The 24435-nt window shown below is 47.8% G+C and overlaps 1 protein-coding gene across 9 annotated transcripts in view; it reads left to right on the forward strand.

The window, feature by feature from the left end:
* Positions 1-24435, forward strand: part of PRR11 (proline rich 11) — a 359537-nt gene that overhangs the window by 212015 nt on the left and 123087 nt on the right. For all 9 annotated transcript variants that reach the window (XM_069226409.1, XM_069226404.1, XM_069226406.1 and 6 more), the window contains one exon: positions 19006-19281. In XM_069226409.1, coding sequence (XP_069082510.1) covers positions 19006-19281 — 276 coding nt within the window. The remainder of the gene's footprint in view (positions 1-19005; positions 19282-24435) is intronic.

The raw sequence follows: 24435 nt of genomic DNA on the forward strand, positions 1-24435 counted from the left end.
GATGGTGGTATCAGGGGAGGTGCAGCCTTTAAAGCTCACCGCCCTGATGGCTCTATTCACTAGCCCGGCTGGGGGGCAGGAAGTGTGACCTCCTGCTCGCCTCAGCCCTTTGTTCTGATCTCTGGGAGCGCCCAAGCTGCCTGGCAGGAGGTCAGAACTCTGTCTTGATGGCAGCAAGCACAGAAAGAAGCGTGGGCTGCTCGGCCAGAGCACAAGGGAGATGGCAAACAGGTGGACAACCTCAAGTGTGCCACCTGGGTGCATACCAGATGTTTCTTGACATGAGATTTGTATTGGGGAGAAAAGGCACATTGTTTGATACCTTTCCCAACATATCTAGGCGGTACCATAATGGAGCTAGCAGCCCTGGTCAACTGGGGCTTAAGTCCTATGTTATCCAATGGACCTGCCTCCACTTACAGTGTACCTTCATGGAAAGGGCTCTTGAGGCATATAAGCTTGTGCTTATGTGTCTACACCTTATATATAATGCATCTTGTCTCCTGGGCTGCAGGCGCCTTCCCTAGGGGTGTCTGATTTATATGTAAGGCAGTGCTTGGGGCTGTGCCATTCATGTTGAGGGCACAGTTGAACTCGAACAGTTTGCACCGCTCTGGTATTCTGCAATGGGAGTCCTGCTATCAGTAGTTTTCCTTGTGTCACCTCAGCTGGCACAACCTCCTGCTGCAGCCCTGGGACCCCTTTAACAGCTATACCCGGGGTGCCATCTACTAGAGGCTTACAAAGCGTTAAAGTTTTGCCAGTCAGGAATTCACCATGTCGACATGACAATTTAGAGAGAGAACACATACACTAGGGCCTGGTTATCAAGTCTTAGTGCACTATCAGAGTACGGAAAACCAGCATGTAGGGGTGCAAATGTGGGCAAAAATTGGGGGAGTTTTCTTACACCCTCCCTCCTTCCCACCCTCCTCCAGGCGGTACAGCCCAACCCTGGGAGAGTTTACCTTTCCTGTCAGACGATGAAGAATGTAAAGAAAACTGGCTGTAATATTGCAGGGCCTACTCTGCCTTACAACCTCCTGTCTAGGTCACTCCCTCAGGATAGTCGACCCATCTCAACAATAATAGGAACGGAACCTTACAGCTGTGTCGTTTTCTTCTTCCCCTTTCAGTTTGGGGTTGAGGTGTCCACCTTACTTGAACCTATTTTGGTTAAGGTGAAACCTAGCCTGCCCACAGAGGTTACCCAGCGCCTGAGCCATCCCACCATGACCAGCAGAGTGAAAGAGCCTAACTTGCTCTTGGCTATGGGGACTGCCTCCCATGCCAAGCACAGTGCTGCCATGAAGGCCAGCACTCCGCAAAGGTTACTGACAGCTGTCAGTATCCAAAACCACACCCTAAGCTCTCCACTGACAAGTGGTTGAGCTGTTCTAGGATCAACAGTGGGATCTTGGAACCTTCCTTTCTGTTTACAGTGTGGGTGTACCACATCCTGTGGCAGACACCCTTCTTCCACTCTCCCTTCTGTCAGTGCAGATGGGACACCCTGCTACTTGATAGCTGCTTGACCTTTTAGGACTTCTTTTGGGGCAGGTGAAGCCTCACCACTGCCCACCTTGGACCTTTCTCTTATTGGGACCAGACCAACCTCTTGAGGCCATTTCCAAAGATACAATCTAATGGGAGGTCAAAACTGACCACCACCTTCCACCAGCTAAGGGCACCCTCCCAGTCGACGGGCACTATGGCTACAGGTCTCTCTGTGACCTCTCCAGGGATCACCCTTACCCTGTTTGTCTCACCTAGTGCAAGCTGATCTGGGGACACCAACCCATCAACCACTATGGTATGACTGGCACACTTGTCTTTTGGGCCAATGACAGGGATCCCATTCACCTGAATGGGATGGAAGTGCCTTCTACCACCCTCATGGACCACCAGGTCACCATCTGGACCTTTCTCCCAGTTAAAAGCTAAGAGGACCTTCTCATCTGAGGATTCCTCACCTATGGTTATACTGGACTGCCCAGTGCTAACCATCTTTTTGGGGTGGCTGCATCCCCTCTGAAATGACCTGACTTCTGGCAGTCAAAACTCAGCCTGTTGTCTAAGAGTTGTTCAAGCCCTGTGTCACTCAGCCTCTGCTTGTCACAGTTTAGTTGGGTCTTGCTCTCCTCCTTTTTAGAGTTATGGAATCCTGAGGGAGTCTCTTTGGTGGATTTACCACCTCCCTCCTTTGCTTTTTGTGGGTCTAATCCCCCGTTCTTGGAGTCACCTTCCTGGGTCTTTTTGGGTACTCTTGACTCTAACCGACTTATCAGCTTTCTTAGCCAACTCCCTGGGACTAGAAAGTGATGAATCTGCTTGATGCTGGCTTAACTTGTCTGAGGTACAGTTTGTCAAAATGTGTTCTTTCATAATTCAATTATAAACCCCATCATATATGTCAATCCTGTTACAATGAATCTAGCCCTCCCGTGTTTTGACTGAAAATTCCACAAAGACCACCCAGGTCTGGTTCTGTCCTTTCTGGGTGTCCCTAAACTTAAGTCTGTACTGCTCTGTGATGAGTCCAAACCTTCCATGAGTCGCTCCTTCATATGTTTGTAGGATTCAGCCAATTCCTAAGGATGGTCAGAAGTCTATATCTGCCCTTAGCTGGAAATAACTCCGAAAGTAGAGAGACCCAGTGTTGATGACTTAACCTCCTCATTCGGCAGGCCCCCTCAAAGGTGGCAAACCTTTTGTCAATGTCATCACCATCACTAAACTTGAGAACAATCCCTTTGGGGATCTTTGGGTCAAAGGACTCCTCTTTTTCCCTGATTTCCTTTTGCTGCTACCATCATTAGGCCAAAGGCCCAGTAAAACCCTTCTCTCCTCAAGGGCTAGTCTCCTCTCTTCAAGTTCAAGCCTTCTCTCCTCCAAGGAGATTTGTTTCAACTTGTCCTCAAGAGTCCTAACCACCCTGGTAGTGGGCAAGACATTAGAGTGACTCCTGTCACTTCTCACTGGTGAGGGAGATCTGGAGATGTTTTGAGAGTCATGGTCCTCACCTTCTTCCCCTTCATTCTCTGGGACAAGACCATCTTCCTCTACCTCTTCACCTTCTGAGGAAAAAGCTTCCCTCTCTATACTCTTCTTCATAGAGGCTGAGTGCCTTTTCTAGGTCCTCCTTTTTGGCTGTAGCTCTATAGCCAGTGCTTCTAGCTGTGCACAAGGCTCTCAGATCACTGATCCTGAGGGCAGACAGGATGGACAAAGACTCTTGTCATCATCCATTGTGCTTGTTAACCTAAAGTTGGGACCTTATTAAACATTTGGAAAAACATTTAGCAAAATTTTCCGAACTCACTAAGCCTATTAATTATCTAATAGAATGGGGGTCTATCCAGAGCCCTTACAAGCCAATTAGAAAATAGAAAAACAATTGCAAACCTAATGTTTGATGTTCCAATCAAGTTAGTGGATTTCTCATTCAAAATACATTGATGACCAAGTGGTATTGTGAAACACAAGTTCAAGATCCCACCGCTGCAACACCGCTGGGGATAAGTGGAGTACTAGGTGGTGTGGGGTTTAGTCCTCACCGTGTAATACTTTCACAATAACCCACAGATGACCCTTGGATTCACACAAGTAAATCCATATTTCATTCCTGGTAGTGTGGCAAAGAACAGTCAGGCTTTCCCTAGAGGAACATGTGTTAAGCATTTCACAGCACAAACGTGGGCGATAACTAATTGACATGTCTAGAAAGAAATCCAACACCAATTTATTTAAAAAAAATATCTTTTTTATATACCCTTAGACACCAAAAAGAACAGGTTCGGAAGAACCAGAGATGTTAATTTTAGAAGCAATAGATAATCTCTGCAGAAATGGCATTTAAACATTGCATTGAAGTCAATGGAGAAATATCATGTGCTGCAAAAATGCACTTAAAAGACAGATTGCATGGGACTCTTGGTTAAGCTAGTGCAGTCCCTGGGACCAGATCATGACAGTCAGAGCAGTTTTACCTGGCTCCTGGCGTCCGGGTGCAGAGCTGTCCTGACCCCGTGGTGCTGAACAGGACCCGCGTTGAAGTCAATGGCAGGGATGCCCCTGGTAACAAACGACCACTTGGAGGTTGAGCTGCAGGGAACCCTTTCAGGTTTAAGGTGGTGCAGGCCCTGGGACCAGGCCACAACAGTCAGTACATTTCTACCAGGTCTGGGTGCAGATTTGTCCTAGCTGTCTGTGGTGCTGAACAGAGCTTGCGCTGGTGCTGATTTTACCATATACATGGTGCTGCTACAAAGAGGATGCAAAAGCTCAGCTGTGGGATTGTTGCTGATGTCGGTCACAGGTGCTAGGCAGTGCTCACTTCTTGCAGCATTGAGTTAAGGGATTAGTCACCTGGCTGGTAGCCAACAAGCCTTGGTAGCTGTAAGCATTGCAAGATGTGTTGGTGACGTCTGGAGGTCCAGGGAGTATAGTAGCAGTCTGTGACTTCGTAGAAGGCTGGGCTACAACTCCCACATTGAACTTCACCAACTGGATTCAGTCGATCCCTCTACGGGCCCGATGGCTGGTGATTCTTTGGTTCCAGAGGTTTTTTTACCTGTAGTTTGCAGGGGACTGGTGCCACCAGTCCAAGGGGACTGTGAGTGCTTCTGGCTTCCACGCGGTGCCCTCTGGTCGGGAGTGACACATTTCAGCCAAGGTTGGAGGTCCATCATGCAGTTCCCAGTCTGTTGCCTCAGGGACAGAGTTTCCCTCTTTTGCTTTGGAGCAGTGGGCAGAGTCTGGTTGTCGGTGATACAGAGCTACTCTATGCCCTTCTTTGAAGGTAGTCCGTCAAATCTGAGGTTCTGTTGTCAGAGATTCCCCTTAAATTCTGGATTTAGGGGAGTGAGGGGTGAGCGGACTAGTGGCCAATGGGCAGCTAGCTCCTTCAACTAATCTTCCCCTAAGGTGACCACATCCCATGGGACAGGTCACCCTTAGCTATCCTGCCACTCCTAAAATGGCAGAAATCAAAATTTGGTGCACGAACCAGGCTGCTCACCCTTGAGGTATCATCAGCCTGCTAGGGGTGTACACCGTCCTGCATACCTAATTTCCCACCTGTCCATGAGCAAATGTGCCTAGGGTTGGGAGGGGGCTGTTTTCTTGCTGGAGGACAGCACAGATGGCTATCAGGGGTGGTACAGCCTTTGAAGCTCATCACCCTGATGGCTCTGTTCCCTAGCCTGGCTGGGGGGTGAGAGGTGTGACCTCTTGTCCGCCTCAGCCCTTTGTTCTGACCTCTGGGAGCACCCAGGCTGTCTGGCAGGAGGTCAGAACTCTGTCTTGGTGGCAGCAAGTGCCCGAAAAAGTGTGGGGTACTTGTCCAGGGCACAAAGGAGTGTGGCAAACAGGTGAGCAACCTCTAGTGCGCCACCTGGGTGCATGCCAGCAGTTCCTTGACACAAGATTCATGTTGGGGGACAGAAGGCACATTGTTTGACCCCAAACTTGATATATCTAGGTGGTACCATGGAGGAGCCAAGATGGCGACCGGGAAGGACGCTTCGTAAAGCGCTCCGTCTCGGGCTCGCCTCCAAAACGATTGCGGGGCACCCTGGGGTCGCCAATATCCTCATACAGAGGAGTAACCCGCTCTAGGAGCCTCTCTCCCCTTGCTGACGGCCACGGGGGCGCTGGGGCAGCTGAGTGGAGGAGCCGCCGAGGGACAACATCGCCTCAGGACTGCGGCCGCCATTTTGCCTCGGCGCGAGGCTCGGAGCTCCGTCCCGGAGCCCCTGAGGTGAGGTGGGGGTGCGGCGGTGGGGGGATCCCGTTGCGGGAGGGCAGCGGACCTGCCTCGGGGCTCTCCCCCCCCCCCCCTCTACCGCTGGACAACCCTCTCCACTGTCGTGGTGGGGAGGGGCGGTGGGACGGTGAGGCCGTGATTGGGGACCTTGGGCGGTTCCCCCCCCCTTGGCCTGCGTTCTGGCTGCAAGGCGTGCCCCCCCCCCTTCGATTTAGGGGGGTCGCGCAGTAAAAGTCACGGGGCTGAACAGAGGAGCCGCCGAGGGACGACATCGCCTCAGGACTGCGGCCGCCATTTTGCCTCGGTGCGAGGCTCGGAGCTCCGTCCCGGAGCCCCTGAGGTGAGGTGGGGGTGCGGCGGCGGGGGGATCCCGCTGCGGAAGGGCAGCGGACCTGCCTCGGGGCTCTCCCTCCCCCCCCCCTACCGCTGAACAACCCTCTCCACTGCCGTGGTGGGGAGGAGCGGAGGGGCAGTGAAGCCGTGATTGGGGACCTTTGGCGGTTCCCCCCCCTTGGCCTGCGTTCCGGCTGCAAGGCGTGCCCCCCCCTTCGACTCAGGGGGGTCGCGCAGTAAAAGTCACGGTGCGCATCTGGAGCCCTGGCGGTTTGCTCTACACGCCCCCCTGGTCACTCCTAGTGGCTCCTGCAATTCATGAACGTCTGCGGGCTACGAGTGGGGCCCCCCCCGAAGTATATTATGACTCCACCATTCCCCCGGTAAGAGGAGCAGAACCCTGCATGGAAGCCCAATTGGAAGTGAGTGCATATGGCAATTGACCTTGTGAGGGTGGGGGACCCACGCCCAGGCCCTGAATCGTTGGAGCCGACATGATGGGCATATTGGATTGACTTCGGAGATCATCCCGCTATCCGTCGCCCCCCCGCTGGCGCCGGGTGAGGGACCTGGAAACGGGCAACCAAGCAGGAACTCATTTCGTGGAATATTAGGCAGTTTGTAATCCAAAAAACTTAAAGCGCATGACGGTGGGGATCCGTGAGTACACACAGCCCTCCATATCCGTCCAACCTGGGGCTCGAGGAGCTCATGTAAGCGCAGTAGAAACCCATAAATCGAGTCAAAATGGCCGGGAGATCAAAATCAGCGAGGAATCAGGACCGGGGCACGCAGGGACCAGCGCCTGGGGACCAACAACCTACTCCTACCTTACAATCACTGGAATCTACACTTTTGGCCCATTCTACACAATTCGAGAAAGTACTCCAAGCAATTATGGACACTAAAATTTCATTAGAAAATAGAATAGATACGGTATCGCAAGATCTAAATATTCTTAGAGCGGACCACCGCAAATTATCCGAAAAAGTGAAGTCAACGGAAGAGACGCTAAATGACATGTGCCCCAAAGTAACGGACAACCAAAAACAAATTCTCCGCCTGGACCTAGAGGTAAAAACACTGCTGAGGAGAGCAGAAGAGGCGGAGGGAAGATCACGCCGCAACAACATACGGTTTCTTGGTCTCCCGGAAAAATCAATAGAACAAAACACAGAGATTCAACTGGAACAGTGGTTAGCCAAAGAGGTCCTGAACGGAGCCCCGTCGAAATTCTTCTCAGTAGAAAGAGCACACAGGACTCCCGGGCGCCCCCCAGTACCGGGCCAGTCCCCAAGACCGCTGATAGCCAGGTTCCTGAACTTTAGAGACCGGGATGCGATACTGCAACAATTCCGCAGCAATGGTCCATTTCAATATGAGGACTCCACTGTTCACGCTTACCCAGACTTCACTCAGGAAGTGCAAAGACAACGCAACTCCTTTGCTCAAATTAAGCAACGTCTCCGTGAACATGACATAAAGTATGCTCTGCTATTTCCCGCTAAATTAAGAGTACTAACAGATGAACGCACCCACGTGTTCACATCTCCGGAAGACGCTTGGACATGGCTACATGCCAAGGGGTTTGCCCAACCCCGAGAAGAAACCGGTATTAACGACAACTGGTCCACAGCATCCAATCGGAAACGCCCCAAAAGACGACCCGGGGGTCAACCTACGGAGAAACAGGCTGCGGAAGAGAGAGCCAGGGTCCTGAAGGAAACTCCCCTGCTGACACAAAATGCTTTTGAGACACTCAGAACCCATCCGGAGGAGGGTTCGGAATCGGATTCAATAAGCTCGGATTCCACACTGACGGGGTCGCTGAAAGGCCCAGAGATTACTCCCCGGACTGCGGACATACTCTGAACAACTGATGCTGACCCACCACCAGGGCGGGACCCGCTGCCACAGAAGGAGAACAGGATTGAATATTGTGTGTCCCGCCGACAGCGGCTGGATATATCGCTTGAAATTATGTATCCTTGTTTCTCTGCTTTCAGAGTCAACTCCTGTATTTAGCCTGCGTGTAATTGGAGGTGACGCGCGGCAGGGGAGGGTTGGCTTGCTGCGCCCCGGGGATGCCCCACACAACTTGCAGGCTGAATCTGCAGAAGGATGCGAGCCCCTATAATGAGCCGCACCCGGATAGTATTATAGCTCCCCCGCAGGCATCCACACGGACACTGCCTAGGTCGCACCTCTCTGGGGTGTGCGTTTGTTTTTTTGTTGGTTCACAGTTGGGGTTGGGATCCAGTTGGGGAGGGAGGGAGGGTAATTACCAGTTTGTACACCGCAGTTCTGCGCATAACACAAGACACATAGATGGAGGTTGGGGAACGGGCTGTAGTGGCGATGGGGAGGGGGAGGACTGCTTGGACCCCATCAGGGACCAGACTGTTAGATGCACCACTACGAAACAAACATGGCCCAGCAAACAGCCCACAACGTAAGCAAATATATCATAGTCACCTGGAATGTCAGGGGTCTAGGGAACCACAGAAAAAGGTCCAGGGTGCATGCAAGACTCAAACGCCAGGGCACACACATTGCAATTTTACAAGAAACCCACCTACTGGACCCAGACTTACAAGAACTGCGGAATAGATGGGGAGGTCAGATCGTAGGCACATCTTATTCAACCTTTGCGAGGGGGGTCCTGATATGGATGGCAGGGAGTGTTCCATTTCTTCTAACATCATACAGGATAGACCAGGGAGGTAGGTATGTGGTGGTGGAGGGTAAATTAGACGGAAAACAATTGTCACTCATAGGAGTATACGCCCCGAACACTGCGTTGCCTGTGTTCCTGAACACGCTCACCCCAGCTCTATTGACTAACCCTGCAGCACCTGCAATATGGGGTGGTGATTTCAATAATACGCCGGACCTGACATTGGATAGGTCAAGCCCCCCCACACATTCAGCGGCCAACAGACGCCCCGGGTGCCCACTGGTGACATGGGCCAGTGACATGGGTCATGAAGCACCCGCAGCGCAGAGAATACTCATTTTACTCAGTACCACACAAAGTATACACTAGGATAGATCTGCTATGGGGTACCCGGGACATTTGCACAGTAACCAACGGGATTGAATACTTAGCTAAGTCACTATCAGACCACTCACCGCTTAAAATAACTTTAGATTGGGGCAGGAGGCGACAAGCGATCCCAACCTGGAGATTACAAGTGGAAGCGTTGCAGGACCCTGCATTTAAAGACGCTTTGAGTACAGCGCTCAAGCAGTACTGGGAATTGAATGCTGGCACTACAAGCTTAAGAGCAGTAGAGTGGGACGCACATAAAGCAGTGACCCGCGGGCACTGCATTTCCACTACATGGGGGGTAAGACGCACACTCCATGCAGAGGTTACCAAACTGGAAAAGAAACTAAGAGCACTAGAAAACGCAGTAGCCCGCAGCGAAACACCATATACGTCATTAAAAGATGCGCGCGCAGAATACGCAGCTGCAGACGCCACACTACGCCTACATGACTACAAATATCACTTGACCAGATTACAAGCGGAAGGCGACAGATCGGGTAGGCTGCTCGCATGGCTCCTGCGGGAGGAACGGCAATGCCTCCCAATAGGGGCAATAGTGTTAGGCGTAGGCGCAATAGCAACCACACAGGATGAAATTAATGATGCGTTCAGGAAATACTACACACAGCTATACAGCACACGCACATCATGCACCCCCCAACAACTTGAGTCCTTTTTGGTGGAATCCTCTCTGCCCCAACTCACACAAAATGACAGGGAGACATTAGAGGCCCCCATCACACTAGGAGAACTAAATAAGGCTCTTGAACAACTACCTAGAAATAAAGCTCCAGGGGCAGACGGCCTGCCATCAGAATACTACTCCACTTTTGCAACACACCTGGTCGCACATCTCCTAAAAGTCATGGAAGAAGCAGAGATCAAGGGAAGTCTCCCCCCCACAATGAGAGAGGCAATGATAGTGGTCCTCCCGAAACAGGGGCGAGACCCCACTGACGTTAGGTCCTATAGACCCCTGTCTCTACTAAATCTAGATTGCAAACTACTTGGCAAAATACTAGCCAACAGGCTAGCTCCTCATATGCACACTTTAGTACACGAAGACCAGAATGGATTTATCCCAAAACGCAACACCTTTCTCAACATTCGTAGGCTACTAAGCGTAATGGGCGATACCCCCCCGAGTGCATCTGAGGAAGCAGTGATCTCGCTAGACATCGAAAAAGCATTCGACACACTAGAATGGGACTTCCTGTTTGCCACCATGCAGCAAATGGGCATAGGCCCAAAATTTATAAGATGGGTACGCATACTGTACACCAACCCGCAGGCCAGGGTGAAGACAGGAGGAGTCATATCAGAGAGCTTCCCAATTAGCAGGGGAACAAGGCAGGGCTGTCCCCTTTCCCCCCTGTTGTTCGCCCTGGCGATGGAACCACTGGCCGCGCGTGTCCGTGCAAAAACAGAAGAATGGGGGGTGGTAAGGAACGGCACATCCCACGTCATATCATTGTATGCAGATGATGCTTTGATCTATATACGCAGTGTTGGGGAGGCACTGCCCCCGGTGATGTCATTGCTACGCGAGTTTGGAGAGATATCGGGCTTGATAGTTAATTGGGGGAAATCCTGTATATTCCCACTGGTTGGCCGGTCCCCAGCGAGACGAGAGAACACTTCACCAGGCCCATTAAAATGGTGCTTCGACACATTCAAATATCTCGGGGTTAACGTCTATCACAGTGCTGAAGACCTCAGGGATGGCAACCTGGGGAGAGCGGTGACATCTATAAAGAGCTCATTGCGTTTCTGGAATAAATTACCGCTCTCACCATTGGGAAAAGTTGCCATAGCCAACATGCTAGTGCTGCCCAGGCTGCTATATCACTTCGCTGCCCTGCCGATCATAATTCCTAAAAGTTTCTTCAACAGTTTAAACTCTGCATTGGTGCAGCTGGTATGGGGTGATGGCAGAAGGCGAGTCGCACTCAACACACTATATCACCCAGTGGCGGCGGGTGGACTGGGAGCCCCTAACTTTGAGCTCTACTCTGCGGCAGCACAGCTGCAGTGGATCTCAAATTGGATTCATAACTCAGGGTCGGCGGAAGCTGCCTGGCTGGTAACCCGACTCCGGGGAGTCCCCCTGCTTGAGTGGCTCTCGAGCAAGCAAACTAAAAGCACATGCGCAAACCCATTGATGGCAGCAGCACATGCATACTGGAAGAAGTATATTCAAAAAGATGCCAAAAAAATTCCCTACTCACCTCTCATACCACTAGAACGAATCCCTGGATGGGTGACAACTGGTTCTCACCTATCCGCAACCTGGATAGAAGCGGGCATAAGCACGGTAGGAGAATGCTTCGAGGAAGGAAAACTAATGTCCTTCGAAGATATACAGGCCCTCACAGAGATCAGCCCAGGGCAATTTCTGACATACCACGCTATATGTCATGCAATTAGAGGTACATGGGGGCCCGGGGACGCTGAGCCAGACATCTCAATAAACCTACACCATATGCTGAGCTACGACACACGTGAAAAAGTAGTCTCAAATACATACAAACTACTAAATAAGCCCCCGGAGTCTAATCTGCAGAAAGCCCGAGAAAGGTGGAATGCCGTACTGCCTGACCCGATCACAGAGACAGAATGGTCAAAAGCCCTGAGCCACACACGCGAGGTCTCAAGGAACCCCAGATTCCGATACACACAATTTAATTACTTACATCAGACTTATTTAGCGCCAGCCAGAATTAAACGTATGTTCCCTGGTTCGGACCCAACTTGCCCTAGATGTAAAACCCCAGCAGCACAGTTTTATCATATGGTCTGGGAGTGTCCGCAGGTAAGGGGGGAGTGGACCGCGCTGACCACTGCACTGTCGGAAATGACTGGCCTGGGCTTGGACGCGAACCCCAAATCCTGTCTACTTGGCCTCAGGACCAGAACAAAAAGGAGCAAATTTATGCACAGATTCGTAGACCTGGCTTATGCAATGTACAAAAGACTAATAGCCATGAACTGGAAGGCCTCTAAGGCCCCTGACCATGGAGCTTGGCTCGCTCTTACGCTTCGCTGGACACGTGCTGAATATCAGGTACTAACGAAACTGGCGCGAGGTGGTCCTCGACACTCGGGCTGTGAAACCTGGGGCACATTGGTCTCCAAACTAGAAACAAAGAATGACGAAAAACCTCCCTGAATAGCAGTCAGACGCGATAACATAGACAATTGTAGGTTTCACCCCGGTTGCAATACCACAGTAATCATGAGTAGCGCACACACCTGCCAATGGTGCCTAAGCACAGATATAAATACACTGCACCCCCAAATACACACTAGCCAATTAATACACACAGCCCATCGCCCCCAACTAGTAAACTCAGGGTCTTCAGAAGTTAAGTTGCCCCTTCCCCCGCCCCCCGCTCTCTCCCGTCCATCTTAGGGTTCGCCCTGAACTAGAACTCTTGCAGACATCGAAACCTCCGCACGAAAGATAGTATCAAACGCGCGAACTAGCAATGCCTGTAAGTACAGACATAAAAGCGCGGATCTAGCGGTGTACGAAAGTTATTGGTTGTTTGTTAAATCTAATAAATAAGCGCCCAGCAAACTATTGTAACTGTAAACATCCTATCACTGCTGCTAAATGGATGCATCGAAATGTTTGATTTTATTGAAAATTTAATAAAAATATGTTTAAAAAAAAAAAAAAAATCTAGGTGGTACCATAATGGATCTGGCAGCCCTGGTCAAGCGGAGATTAAGTCCTATGTTATCCTATGGACCATCCTGCACTTTTAGTGTACCTTAATGGAAAGGATGCTCTAGAGGCATATAAACTTGTGCTTAAATGTCTGCACCTTATATATAATGCACCCTGCCTCCTGGGCTGTAGGAGCCTTCCCTAAGGGTGTCTAATACATATTTAGGGCAGTGCATGGGGCTGTGCTACTCATAGTGAGGGCACAGTCATTTGAGGAGTTTGTGCTGGGGACCTCTTCACCACCTATGCCTGGGGTAACATGGGTACCATCTACTAGGGGCTTACAAAAGGGGTAAAGTTTTGCTAATCAATAATTCACCATGTCAGCATGACAATTTAGAGAGAACACATGCACTTGGGCCTGGTTAGCAGGTCTCAGTGCATTATCAGTGTCGAAAAACAGCAACTAGGGGTGCAAATGGGTGTAAGAAAGTGGGGAGTGTCTTCATATAGCCCAGTTTTCTTATGCTCAGACTCTGTGTTCAAGAGCTTCCTCGTATCTCAGATTGTACCAGTTCATGATACCTTTTGGCCATGTAACTTTTGATTTTCAGAATGCCTGCTTCCTCCAGAGAACAACTTGCTAATGCATCCGCAGTTTCTGGATCTTCTAGTTTATTATGGCTGAACCTTCACTCCTCCCTTCAAATGCTAAAGTTTATGCATATTTCCTGAAAACGTAGCTTATGTACATATGGTCACCTTGGGAGAAAATATTACTATTATGGCAGTGTTAGACAATAAGCTTCCAGAAAGCTGAACAAGTTTATGCAGCTTGGGTTTTGCTTCTAACTTTAGAGAGGAACTTAATTCTTACCAATTCTTTCTCAAATTATATAATGTCATTCTTCACTGGTTGTACTTGAGCAGAGGAAGGTTGGATGATCTTGACAATTCAAGGGCTTTGAATTTTCATCAGGAAAGGAGAAAGTCTGTTAGTGATCTATGGTGGTGGTGTTCAAGTTATAAAGTAGCTAAGAATATAATTGATATGTGATTTTTCTCCCGTACTACAGAAACATGATGTTTGGGGGAGGCAAGCTCTGTTACGCTTTTCCCACAAGAGCAAAGGCAACGTTGAGCATGGTTTAAAAACAGACCCCTCTTGATGGTTTTTATTTTGCAGCAGCATGGTCAGTTTTGCATGCTTTTTGCAAGCATTATTTTCTTTCGGCATTTGAGCAGGAAGTTCGGGAAGGCAAAATGTCTTCATGACAATTCTAGTACTCGTAGTCCATGCTCTCCCTTTTTCACAACATTGACCCCCTCATCACTTCAGACAAAGCCGAGCTACAACATTTAACTTTTTCAGTTCATCGGACTGCCGGGAGCCGTCCAAGGCTACAGTGCTTGTGTGCGTGTGATGGCTCCCGGCTGTCCACTCACAAGGCACTTGAAAGAAACAGCTGCGGAGGTGGGACAAGCTTCCCTATCTCCTGAGGCTGTTTCTTAGTTTTCATTAAAATGACGCCATTTCAGTGAAAACTAAAGTGAAATTAATCGATCCGCTCATTTTACTTTCCATGCCTTGGTGCTCACAGAGCTATCTCAGCCCCCTGAGCACCGAGGCAGGTGGGGGTGATATCATTGGAAATGGGAGACTCGCCCCTTTTAAGTGGATCGCCCAAGTAGGGGGATCCTCAAACAGCGATCCAGGCACCAGGGAGAGGGAGCAGCCCCTTTTGCTTCTCCATTATTATTTGGGGAATAATTCAGTCTTTCTGCCCCTTCTTGGGGGGCAAATATGGGGGGCAGAAAACACACTGGGCACCAGGGACTCTTTTTGTGGATAATGTATAGGGGTGGGGACTACCTACAATGGGCATGCCAATGCCCCCACCCCAACATAATACGTGGGCACAGTCCTTCTGTCCTCCCCGGGGAACAGATTGGTGCAACTACCCTCGGTCTGCCCCCAGAGGGGTGGGCAGAAAGCACACTAGAAACCAGTTTTTATTTGTATTTTTTTAATAAGAGGCATGGGAGCTGCCCACAAAGGCATGGTTATGCCTCAACCCAAAATAAATGGGTCTCAAGTCTTTCTGCTCTCTCAGGGGGATAGATATGAGCAATAGCTCCTGATCTGCTTCCGCCCCCAATAACCCCTGACATGAAAGCCTAGTAGACACAAGGAAAAAAAAATTGGAATAAAAAGGGTGGTGGGGGCTGCTCACTGAAGGAGGCAACAGTCTTTCTGCTCCCTCTGCAGACTAAAGCATCTCATCCTAATGGCAAGCAAGAGGACATTTGACTCTTTTGGATGTTGCTTTTATATATGGGCCAGGAGAGCTTAGCTAACTCCATATATCGTCCCACTTGCATTGGTGAACGGCTGCACTGTTTGGGCTTGAGTAGGCTACCGTCTAGAAAAACCTACCAGACTCAGACACTTTTGAAAACTAGACATCTGGGGGAGTTGAGGGTGATGTGCTTCACATGCACCCCACACTATTTTCTTAACCACTATGCCCTTCAAACCTCCAGCTTTGCCTGAAGTCACACATTTCCCTTGTATTTCTGTGGTGGAAACTTCCAGGATCCACTGGAATCCACAAAATTCCTTCCACCCAACATTGCCCGCCTCTGCTGATAAAAACTCTGCCCCACTTGTGTGACTGGGCATAGTGCCAGCGACAGGAACAGATCCAACTGAGGTCAATAGGAGTCTCCATGCAAGCACTTCCATTGTCCTTTATTTGATCCTTTCCTGTCACGGCACTAGGCCCAGCCACACAAGTGGGGCAGGTTTTTATTCACACAGGTGGGGCAATGCTGGGTGGTAGGAATTTTGTGGATTTGTGCAGATTCCGGAAGCTTCCTTTACAGAAATATAAGGAAAATGTGAGATTTCAGGGAAAGTTTGAGGTTTGCAGGGCAACGTGGGTAAGAAAACCTAATTGGATTCACACAAGTAACACCATCCTGGATTTCCCTTGGTGTCTAGTTTAAAAAAAATATACAGGTTGGTTAGGTTTCCCTAGTTGCCAGCTGAGCTAGGATCCAAAATCTAGAGCTACCCACATTGGAAAAAGAGGGTCCGTTTTCAGTGGAAAAATGCACTGCATAAATGTTGTGTTTTCGGTTGTTTCCTGTTGCGGGCTTTAGGTCTACCCACACAAGTGAAGTGCCATTTTTATCGATAAACTTGGGGGAATGTCGGGTGGAAGGAAATTTGTGGCTCCCCCCCAGAGCTTTTCATCACAGAAATGTGAAGAAAATGTTTTTAGTCAACGTTTGCAAGGGATTCTGGGTGAAAAAAATCCTGGTGAGACCCAAGCGAGTAAGCCCACCCTGGACACCTTGGGTGTCTAGTTTTCAAAAGTGTACAGGTTGGCTAGGTTTCTCTAGGTGCCAGCATAGGTAGGCTCCAAAGCCTAGAGCTACCCACATCAGAAAAAGAGGGTCTGTATTCAGTGTAAAAATGTGCTGCATACATGTTGTGTTTTGGGCTGTTTCCTGTTTACCCACACAAGTGAGGTACCATTTTTGTCCGGACACTGGGGGGAATGCTGAGTGAAAGGAAATATGTGATTCCCAGATTCCATAGTTTTCCATCACAGAAATGTGAGGAATTTTTCTTTTTTCAGTCAAAGTTTGAGGTTTGCCAGGGATTCTGAGTAAAAAAATAACTTGGTGAGACCCACACATCAGTCCACTCAGGATACCCCTTGGTGTCTAGTTTAAAAGAATTTACAGGCTGGCTAAGTTTCCCTAGGTGGAGGCTGAGCTAGGGTCCAAAATGTAGAGTTACCCACATTGGAAACAAGCATTTGCAATGAAACGGGTCTTGCATTTCTCAGAGTTAGAACTATTAGCAGTTGTAAACTCCCAACCGGACTTTTCTTGCCTCATTAAATGGGGAAAAAAACAAGCGTGATCGTGCTGCGAATAAAGAGAAAAAGTAGTCCACAAACCGGACGGAAAACAGCCAGCCTCGTATGTTTTCAGTACTTGATCGCTGCGCTTGAGGAGGGCTAACCACCAGAAAAGGCATGACGTATGCATGCCTTCCACTAATGAAAGCAAGCAGATTTTAGAAGGCAAGCCCACGAACCAATGAAAGACACTGATGTGACGTGGGCGGGGCTCCGAGACCTTTTCTAACTACTACAGCATCTCACAAGCGATACGCAAGCGCATGCTTCGCAGTCTCGACCCTAAAAAGGGTCCGTTTTTGGTGGAAAAATGTGATGCGTTCAGGTTGCATTTTGGTCCATTTCCTGTTGCAGGCAGTAGGTCTACCCGCACAAGTGAGGTACCATTTTATCTGGATACTTGTGGGAGCATAGAATAGTAGAACATTTGTTATTGCCAATTGGATTTTGCTGCATTTGTGCCTTTCAATTGTTAGCCAGTGTATAAGAAAGAGGACATTTTGAAAAATACCCTCAAAATCATATGCTAGTACAGGTACCCACAAATTCACAGATGTACAAATAACCACTGCTCCTAAACTTTATATCTTGTGCATATTTCAGAAATACATACGTTTTCCTTGATACCCATTTTTCACTCTACCCGTCTAGCTATAAAAATTGGTCTATACTTGATACTCAATGAAAAACCATTGTATGGTGCAGCTCAGTTGTTTGCTCAAGGGTACCTTGGGTTGCTGGAGAAGCTACAAACCTGATATATTCCTGCAACCAGAAGGGTCTAGCAGACCCAATGGTATATTGTTTTTGTCAACTGGCCATTGTGACAAAAGTTACAGATGAAAATGTTGTCACAAATGGCCGTTCATTTCCTACTCCTTTTCAATATTTCTTTATTGCAACAGTTATTTTCCTTGGGAAAATCTTGAGGAATCTTCAAATATGACCCATTGCTGAATTCACAATTTTGTTTACTTTTCAACAATGTATAGCTTTTTTAGATCACCCATGGGTTTTCCACCACAAAATAGAAGTAGGTTGAAAGCACAAAAAATAGGGAAAATTAGCTACCTCTTATTAAAATGCTAAAACTGTAGACAAAATTTTGTTTTTTAATTCAGCGCTGCTTGTTCCTGAAAGCTGGAAGATGGTGCCGTTTGTACAGCAATCAGTTTGTGGATGCAGTTTTTGAGGAAAAAACAGACACTTCTATCAAGAGCACTTTTTCCCAATTTTTTTTTTAAACTGTAGATTTTGCCTATTTTATTAGTCCCCTCCATGGGAATCCACAAATCCGGGTCACCTTTAAAAGCCTCAGGATAGTGAAATAAAGGACGCAAGTTTCGCATGGATAGCTTATGTGTACAGTTATAGAGGCCTAAGCGTGAACTACCTCAAATAGCCAAAAAGGGGCTCAGCACTCAGGGGGGAGGGGGGTGCTTAGTAGCGAAAGGGTTAAAACACATGTAGGATATGGGAATGTTTAATGACTCTGGGATTGCAGCAGGCCACAAAAAAAGCTCCTGCTAAAGGGCACAAAACATTCTTAAAGCTACCACTTTTTAATTTTATTAGAAAAGCATTTCTGTTTTTGCCTGACAGAGCATGCATTTCCCTCTCAGAAGTAAGTATACTGGAATGAACACAACATTCTTTTTACAGTTTCAAGGAATATACCCTTGTTTTGAAATGAAGTTAATTAATATTCCTTAGCAATAATCCCCCTGGAATGAATATTTAATGTCACCCGTTTAAAGGATTTTATCTAAATGTTACTCCGGTAAGATTTGTTGACATGGTTGCAAGGAACCTACTTTATGAAATAATTGGAAACTATTATCATGTCACATAAATATTTGAGGCCCTTGTTAAGTGGACGAGTTTCGTTTTCGCCCTGGAGGGAAACGCATTGCAACAGACTTTAGGACTACTAACTTTACAGGTCTTGCTGTAGAAGTAGCCTTCCGCAAGGGAAATTGTATTTGTAACTCATCATAAAGGGAGTGTAGTTGTCTAAAATGACACCTTGTTTATATTTTTATTTAAACTGACATCTGTTTCATAGACCATTAAGTTTTTATAATGGAGTTAAACGTTTATATGCTTTGTATCTCTGCGTGCTATTTGACACCAGAATCAAAATTACTTTATGGTCAGGAAAACTGAAAGTTTCGGAACTGCTTTTTAATTAAACGGGAAATGATCATTCATGTCTGATTTTTCCCACATGTTTTTCTCATTTCAGAATGGTGGAACTCTCAGTTCTTTAGAAGGTTGTTCTTGCCAAAGTTGTCCCAACCTTTCTGTTTTGGATGCTAGATTACCAGCTATTTCCAGCAACCTTTTGCAGTCTGAAGTGCCACCTTCTCTCACAATTACAGAATTACCACCTTCTTTGCCGCCGCCGCCGCCTCCTCCTCCTCCTCCTCCTCCACCACCTCCTCCTCTGCCACCACCCACCTTCTTCATAACTAAGCCAGTAGTAATTATGAAGAAAGTTGGAAACTCCAAAGTATTAAAGGTAGGTTGCTGTAAGCTGCTTTGGTAGGTGCCTTTATATTTTATTTGCAAGACATGTTCTGTTTTTTTAGGTTTCTTCCATTATTTTTAATGTGTAATAAAATGTATTTTGTCTTCTTTTAATGTTAAACCATTTTATTTTTCAAATTTTCTGCTATTCACTGAGCTGTTGCTTCTTTTGATGTCATTATGTCTGGTTCCTTGGGTTAGCCACTTTGAATAATTTGAACAATGAAAAAAACGTCAAGACTGTGGCCAGAGAAGCTATATCTCTCTTTCCACTTGTCCTTGTTGATCATAAAATGTCCTGGCTGCTCATGAAACATTTTACACATTGATCTTGCCAATAAATGCTGATGCTTGAGATCATCTAAAAGGAAAACATTGCTCAAATCAAACACAGTTAAAGTAACCAACAAGAAAGTAAATGTTCAGATCAATTAAATAATATTCCAGAAAAATAATACTAATAATGACAAGCCTGTATCTTTGCTTCTCTTCGCTTCACCTTCTGATTGACACATTCTGGTAACTCTGCATTCCCCAAAGTCTAGCACGCGAGCAACATTTCGCTTACCGCCTACCTACATGTTGCTCAACATCCTAATTGATGTTGGCTGCATGTTTACCAAACATTGTTGCTTCTAACACCTAATTGATTAGAGGAGACCAGCAAAATGAATCTCAAATTGTGCACCTCCTAATGAGTGTTAGCGCAGTGTGTAATATTTAATGGGTGCACAATTTGAACCAGATTCAGAGTTTAACTTCTCAGAATGGAATATGGCACACATACAGTGCATAGTGTTCCCTATTCCGATGTGCCGACAGCACATGTGTGCTATTTCCTGTAGAGGTTTGTGGTGAATTTTGCCTGGCACAGCTTGTGGGAGAAAGCACATGGGGTGCAAGTAATGCCCGATATGTAATCTGACACTGAGTTTCTGTTCAAAATGGAATTTGCAGTGTAATCAAGCCCTACATTTTTGATGGATACTTCTGCCTGCAGATTCCGCACATGTAGAATAATAATCAAAGGTGTCAGATTGGATCCGGAAACTTCAAAGCTCTAACGTCGCCAGTAGGGAACGCTGGCTTTGTAACCACTCCAAAAGTGGTATGAGATGTCATCACCAAAGCCATGTAGCAAACTATCTTTCTGTTCCTAGGGACCCAGCTTTTCTGTACAGACACCTTTCTCTGGAGACTTCAGTGATGCAAGCATTCTGTTCCTCGGGACAGGTGTAAGGCATGTTACCAACGGTTCCCTTGGTTAAGGAATCCACACTGCTAGAACCATGAAGGAAGAAGATTTTCCCTACTGAAATCATGGCTGTCAAACCTTACCCAATGTTATGCAATGCTTTGTGGGATATGGCTCAGTTGATCACTCCACATGTTCTGGAAGGTGTGCAAGCACATTTCCAGGAGGTGCTACAGGATGGACAAAGTTTCAAGGCAGATCATCAAGTCGGGCCTTGATACCGCTGAATTCGTAACAAGTGTTATGAGTACCTTGATCTCAATCAGATGCACTGTCTAGCTCTGAGCTTCAGGCTTTTCGAATGATGTGCAAGCCAACCTCGTGGATGTACCATTTGATGTCTCCTGTCTATTAAGAGATAAAGCAGATGCAATCCTGGAAAGGTTTAAGGCCAGCAAGGCACCAGCTCAATCCATGGGTCTCCAACAGCTCAACCCCAAAGATAATACGGGCAATTTTAGCACTTTCGGGGATTCACCAGGGGCATTTTCCTTTTATCAGCGACAGTCCTACCTGTAAGGGTTTCCCCTTACTGTTTCGCGCCAGGGTCTAACATGTGCGCTACAGTGGACCTTGCTTAGATGCTTGCACAGAAGCCCTTTTCCTTTGAGGGCCGCACACAAACATGAGCGCCATAGCCTGCCCTTCATGGTTTCTGCTTTCATCTTGATTCCTTCATCGTGGGATAGAATGGCTTCTTCCAGGGCCATTTCTTCTTCTTCAGTGCATGTTTGCTCAGTTGAACCCACAAGGAATCCTAGGACAACTTCCTAATGCATGCTGGCGCCAGTACGCTGCATACCGGAAGGGTTTGTTCTAAATACCACAGCTACTAGAACGCTGCTTGGTAATATTTAAAATGACAAGGCCTGCACAAGGAGCTACAGGCATTCCTGCAAAGTACCAATTGTTCTGTTGTGTTAACTTTTTTTTAAAATGTTTTATTTGTACATATTCTTGCCCAATCCAAGATGGCCGAACTATTCAGACGTGCATCATGTCCTGTTTAGACACTACAAAAGGACACTCCATTTTGAGTGTAGCTGCGTCACAGTTGTTCTTGATTGCTTGCTCCCTGGACTCTGTGGATTTTCTGCCTTCTCCAGTTTCTGTTTGTAATTCTTGGTATTTGCCTTGCTGTTTGGCCTGGACAGCTGGTATGTTTTTCTGGTCTCCAGTTTTTTCCTTCCTGCTGCATATTATTTCAGGAGCAATGCTAGATTTTCAGTTACAGTCTGGTGTTTCTTGAGATGGTAGGCTGTACCTACACATGAGGAAGACTTACCACTCGTTTCCAAGAAGTCCTGCTCTTGATACTGCCAGCCATGAATACAATAGAGCAACATCTCTTTGGTCCACCAATATAAGGGTCGGGCAGGGGTAAGAGCAAGCCTTATCTTCCTCTCCTGCCCCTCAAGGAAGCTAGTCTTCGTTCTCTTCCCAAGGCTCCCTTTGAGCCTATGGGAGGGCGAGTGTAGTCCTTTCTGCCAGCATAGAAGGCCATTACTTCCAACCAGTGGGCCCTTCAGGCTCCACCCACACCCCTTTACACCACCACATTTCGCTCACCCTCCAGACTACCTGACTAACCTACAGCAAGCAGTGGCAGTACTCCTTTGGAAAGAAGCTGCGGAGTTAGTGTCAGAGCATTTACTTGTACCTAAGAAGGACGGTGGTCTGCGTCCAATCTTGGACCGCAGGAAGGTGAACTTCTTCCTCAAAAGTGAAAAGTTCAATATGCTGACCCTAACCCAGGAGTTACAGCATTTGATAGCTGAAGACTGAATGGTGTCCCTGGACCTGCAAGATGCGTACTTGTACATCCCAATCCTGCAGTCTCACTGGAAGTATTTGTGCTTTGCGGTGGGTGCTACGCATTACCAGTTTTCAATACTTCCTTTTTGCTTAACCTCAGCACTTCAAGTCTCAACCCCAAAGATATCAAAGATGAATCATCATGGGTTGTGTTGCATCACCTGTAGTCAACAGTTTCCCTACTATTCGACCTGAGCTTTTTAATCACTGAGCTCAAATCTTACCTCGGGTCCTCCCAATGACTCCAGTTCATAGGGTCTGTACTGGATACCACTTCTTCTCTGCACCTTCCCCCCCACCTCAGAGGATTGGAAACGTAAGGAGATGGTACCATCCTTTTTATCAAGGTGCACGAGTCCCAGCCCTGATGGCCTTATAATTCCTTGATCTGCTGGCTTCCTCCATTCTCTTGGTCACTTATGCACATTGGCACATGACGGCCTTACAGTGGTGCCTGTGCAGGCAGAGTCTACCTACAGTACAGTGATGACATGGTGGACTCCATTGTGATCTCTCCCAGCGCTATGGCAGACGTGAGTCGGTGGGGGAACGAGGTGAACCTAAGCTGTGGGATGGCCTTCTCTCCTTCTCTGACAGTGACTATGGTAGTGATAGGGCAGCAGCTCACCTGGAGGATCTGAAGATCAGGGGTCTTAGGTCTCCGGAAGAACAGGTTCTTCACATCAACCTGTTGCAACTGTGGGTGATTTAACTGGTGCTCGAGGCCGCCTTCTCTCCCATAACCCCCTCACCCCCATTCAAGTCCATGTCTTGACAGACGACATGCAGCAATGTGGTACGTCAACCAGAAAGGGTGAGTAGGGTCTCACCTCCTTTGACTGGAAGCATTGGGACTGTGGTCTTGGGCACAGGACCTTGCTCACCATCAATCACTTTGCGGGGGCTCTGAATGTCAGGGCTGACAGCCAGAGCCGGTGATATTTTGCCAATCACAAGTGGCGTCTTCTACCAGAGGTAGTCCAGGACGCCTTGGCCAAGATGGGCACTCCTTAGGTGGATTTGTTCGCCTCATCGGAGAATGCTGATTGCCAGTAGTCCTGTACCCTCCATTATTTGTTGAGAGGAGCCTTGGGGAATGCGTTTCAGATTGGGAGAATGCGTTCGAGTTTAGGTGGGACTTTCAGCTGCACCATGCATTTCCACTCCATTCCCTTGATTACTCAGGCTTTGAGGAATATTTGTCAAGACCGGGCCCAAGTCATTTGCATTGCCCCAGATTGGCCAAGAAGGGTGAAATATGCAGACCTTAATAGTTTCTTCACATGTCCTTCACTCATGTTGCCATTCAGACCACACCTTTTCTCCCAATTGGAAGAGATGGAGCTGCATCCCAATCTGAGGCCTCTACCTACGTGCCAGGAGAATGAGTGGGGTATCGGAGTTCCTTTGAGGTGCTACCTGAGGTGGTTGACGTCATCCTGTTAGTGTGTCGGCCCTCCACAAAAAACCTTTACTTTGCATATGAGGCAACTTTTTTGCATGGTGCAAGGGCAACAGTGTAGACACCTTACAGGCCATATTGTCCCAGGTCCTGCCGTTTACTCTTGCCCTTCCCCAGAGGGGATGTGCAATTGCCACTATTAAGGGGTATTTGTCTGCAGGCTTCTCTAATACTTTGCCAATCTTCCTCTTTTCATACACCTGCCTTTTTCTGCTCCCTGAAACGCATAAAAGGTGTCATTTTCTGATGGATACATCTGTCTGTGGATTCCTCACCTTTTGAAATTTCCCAGTGCACAGCACTCAACAGAAACTTTTGCATAGCTATCCACGTCGAAAAAAGGACGTTCCAATGGAATGACTCCGCAAGCGACTCCATCTGATGTCATCGGAGCCATGAGAAGTGTTTGCCGGTGTGCTGACATCAGTTCCCTTTTTTCCACGTCTTCGACACGTAACAGTTTTTCTTGGCTCTTGATTGGTGATACTCTCTATCGGAAGGTAGTCGTCTTTTGTCCTGTTTGAGACAATGTCTCCTCCAAAGAAATCAGGTTTTAAGCCATGTAGAGAGTGCAGGTGTCAAATGTTTGTGACTGATCCACCCGCATATGGACT

Source organism: Pleurodeles waltl, chromosome 3_1 (assembly GCF_031143425.1).
Source record: "Pleurodeles waltl isolate 20211129_DDA chromosome 3_1, aPleWal1.hap1.20221129, whole genome shotgun sequence".
Taxonomy (NCBI): domain Eukaryota; kingdom Metazoa; phylum Chordata; class Amphibia; order Caudata; family Salamandridae; genus Pleurodeles; species Pleurodeles waltl.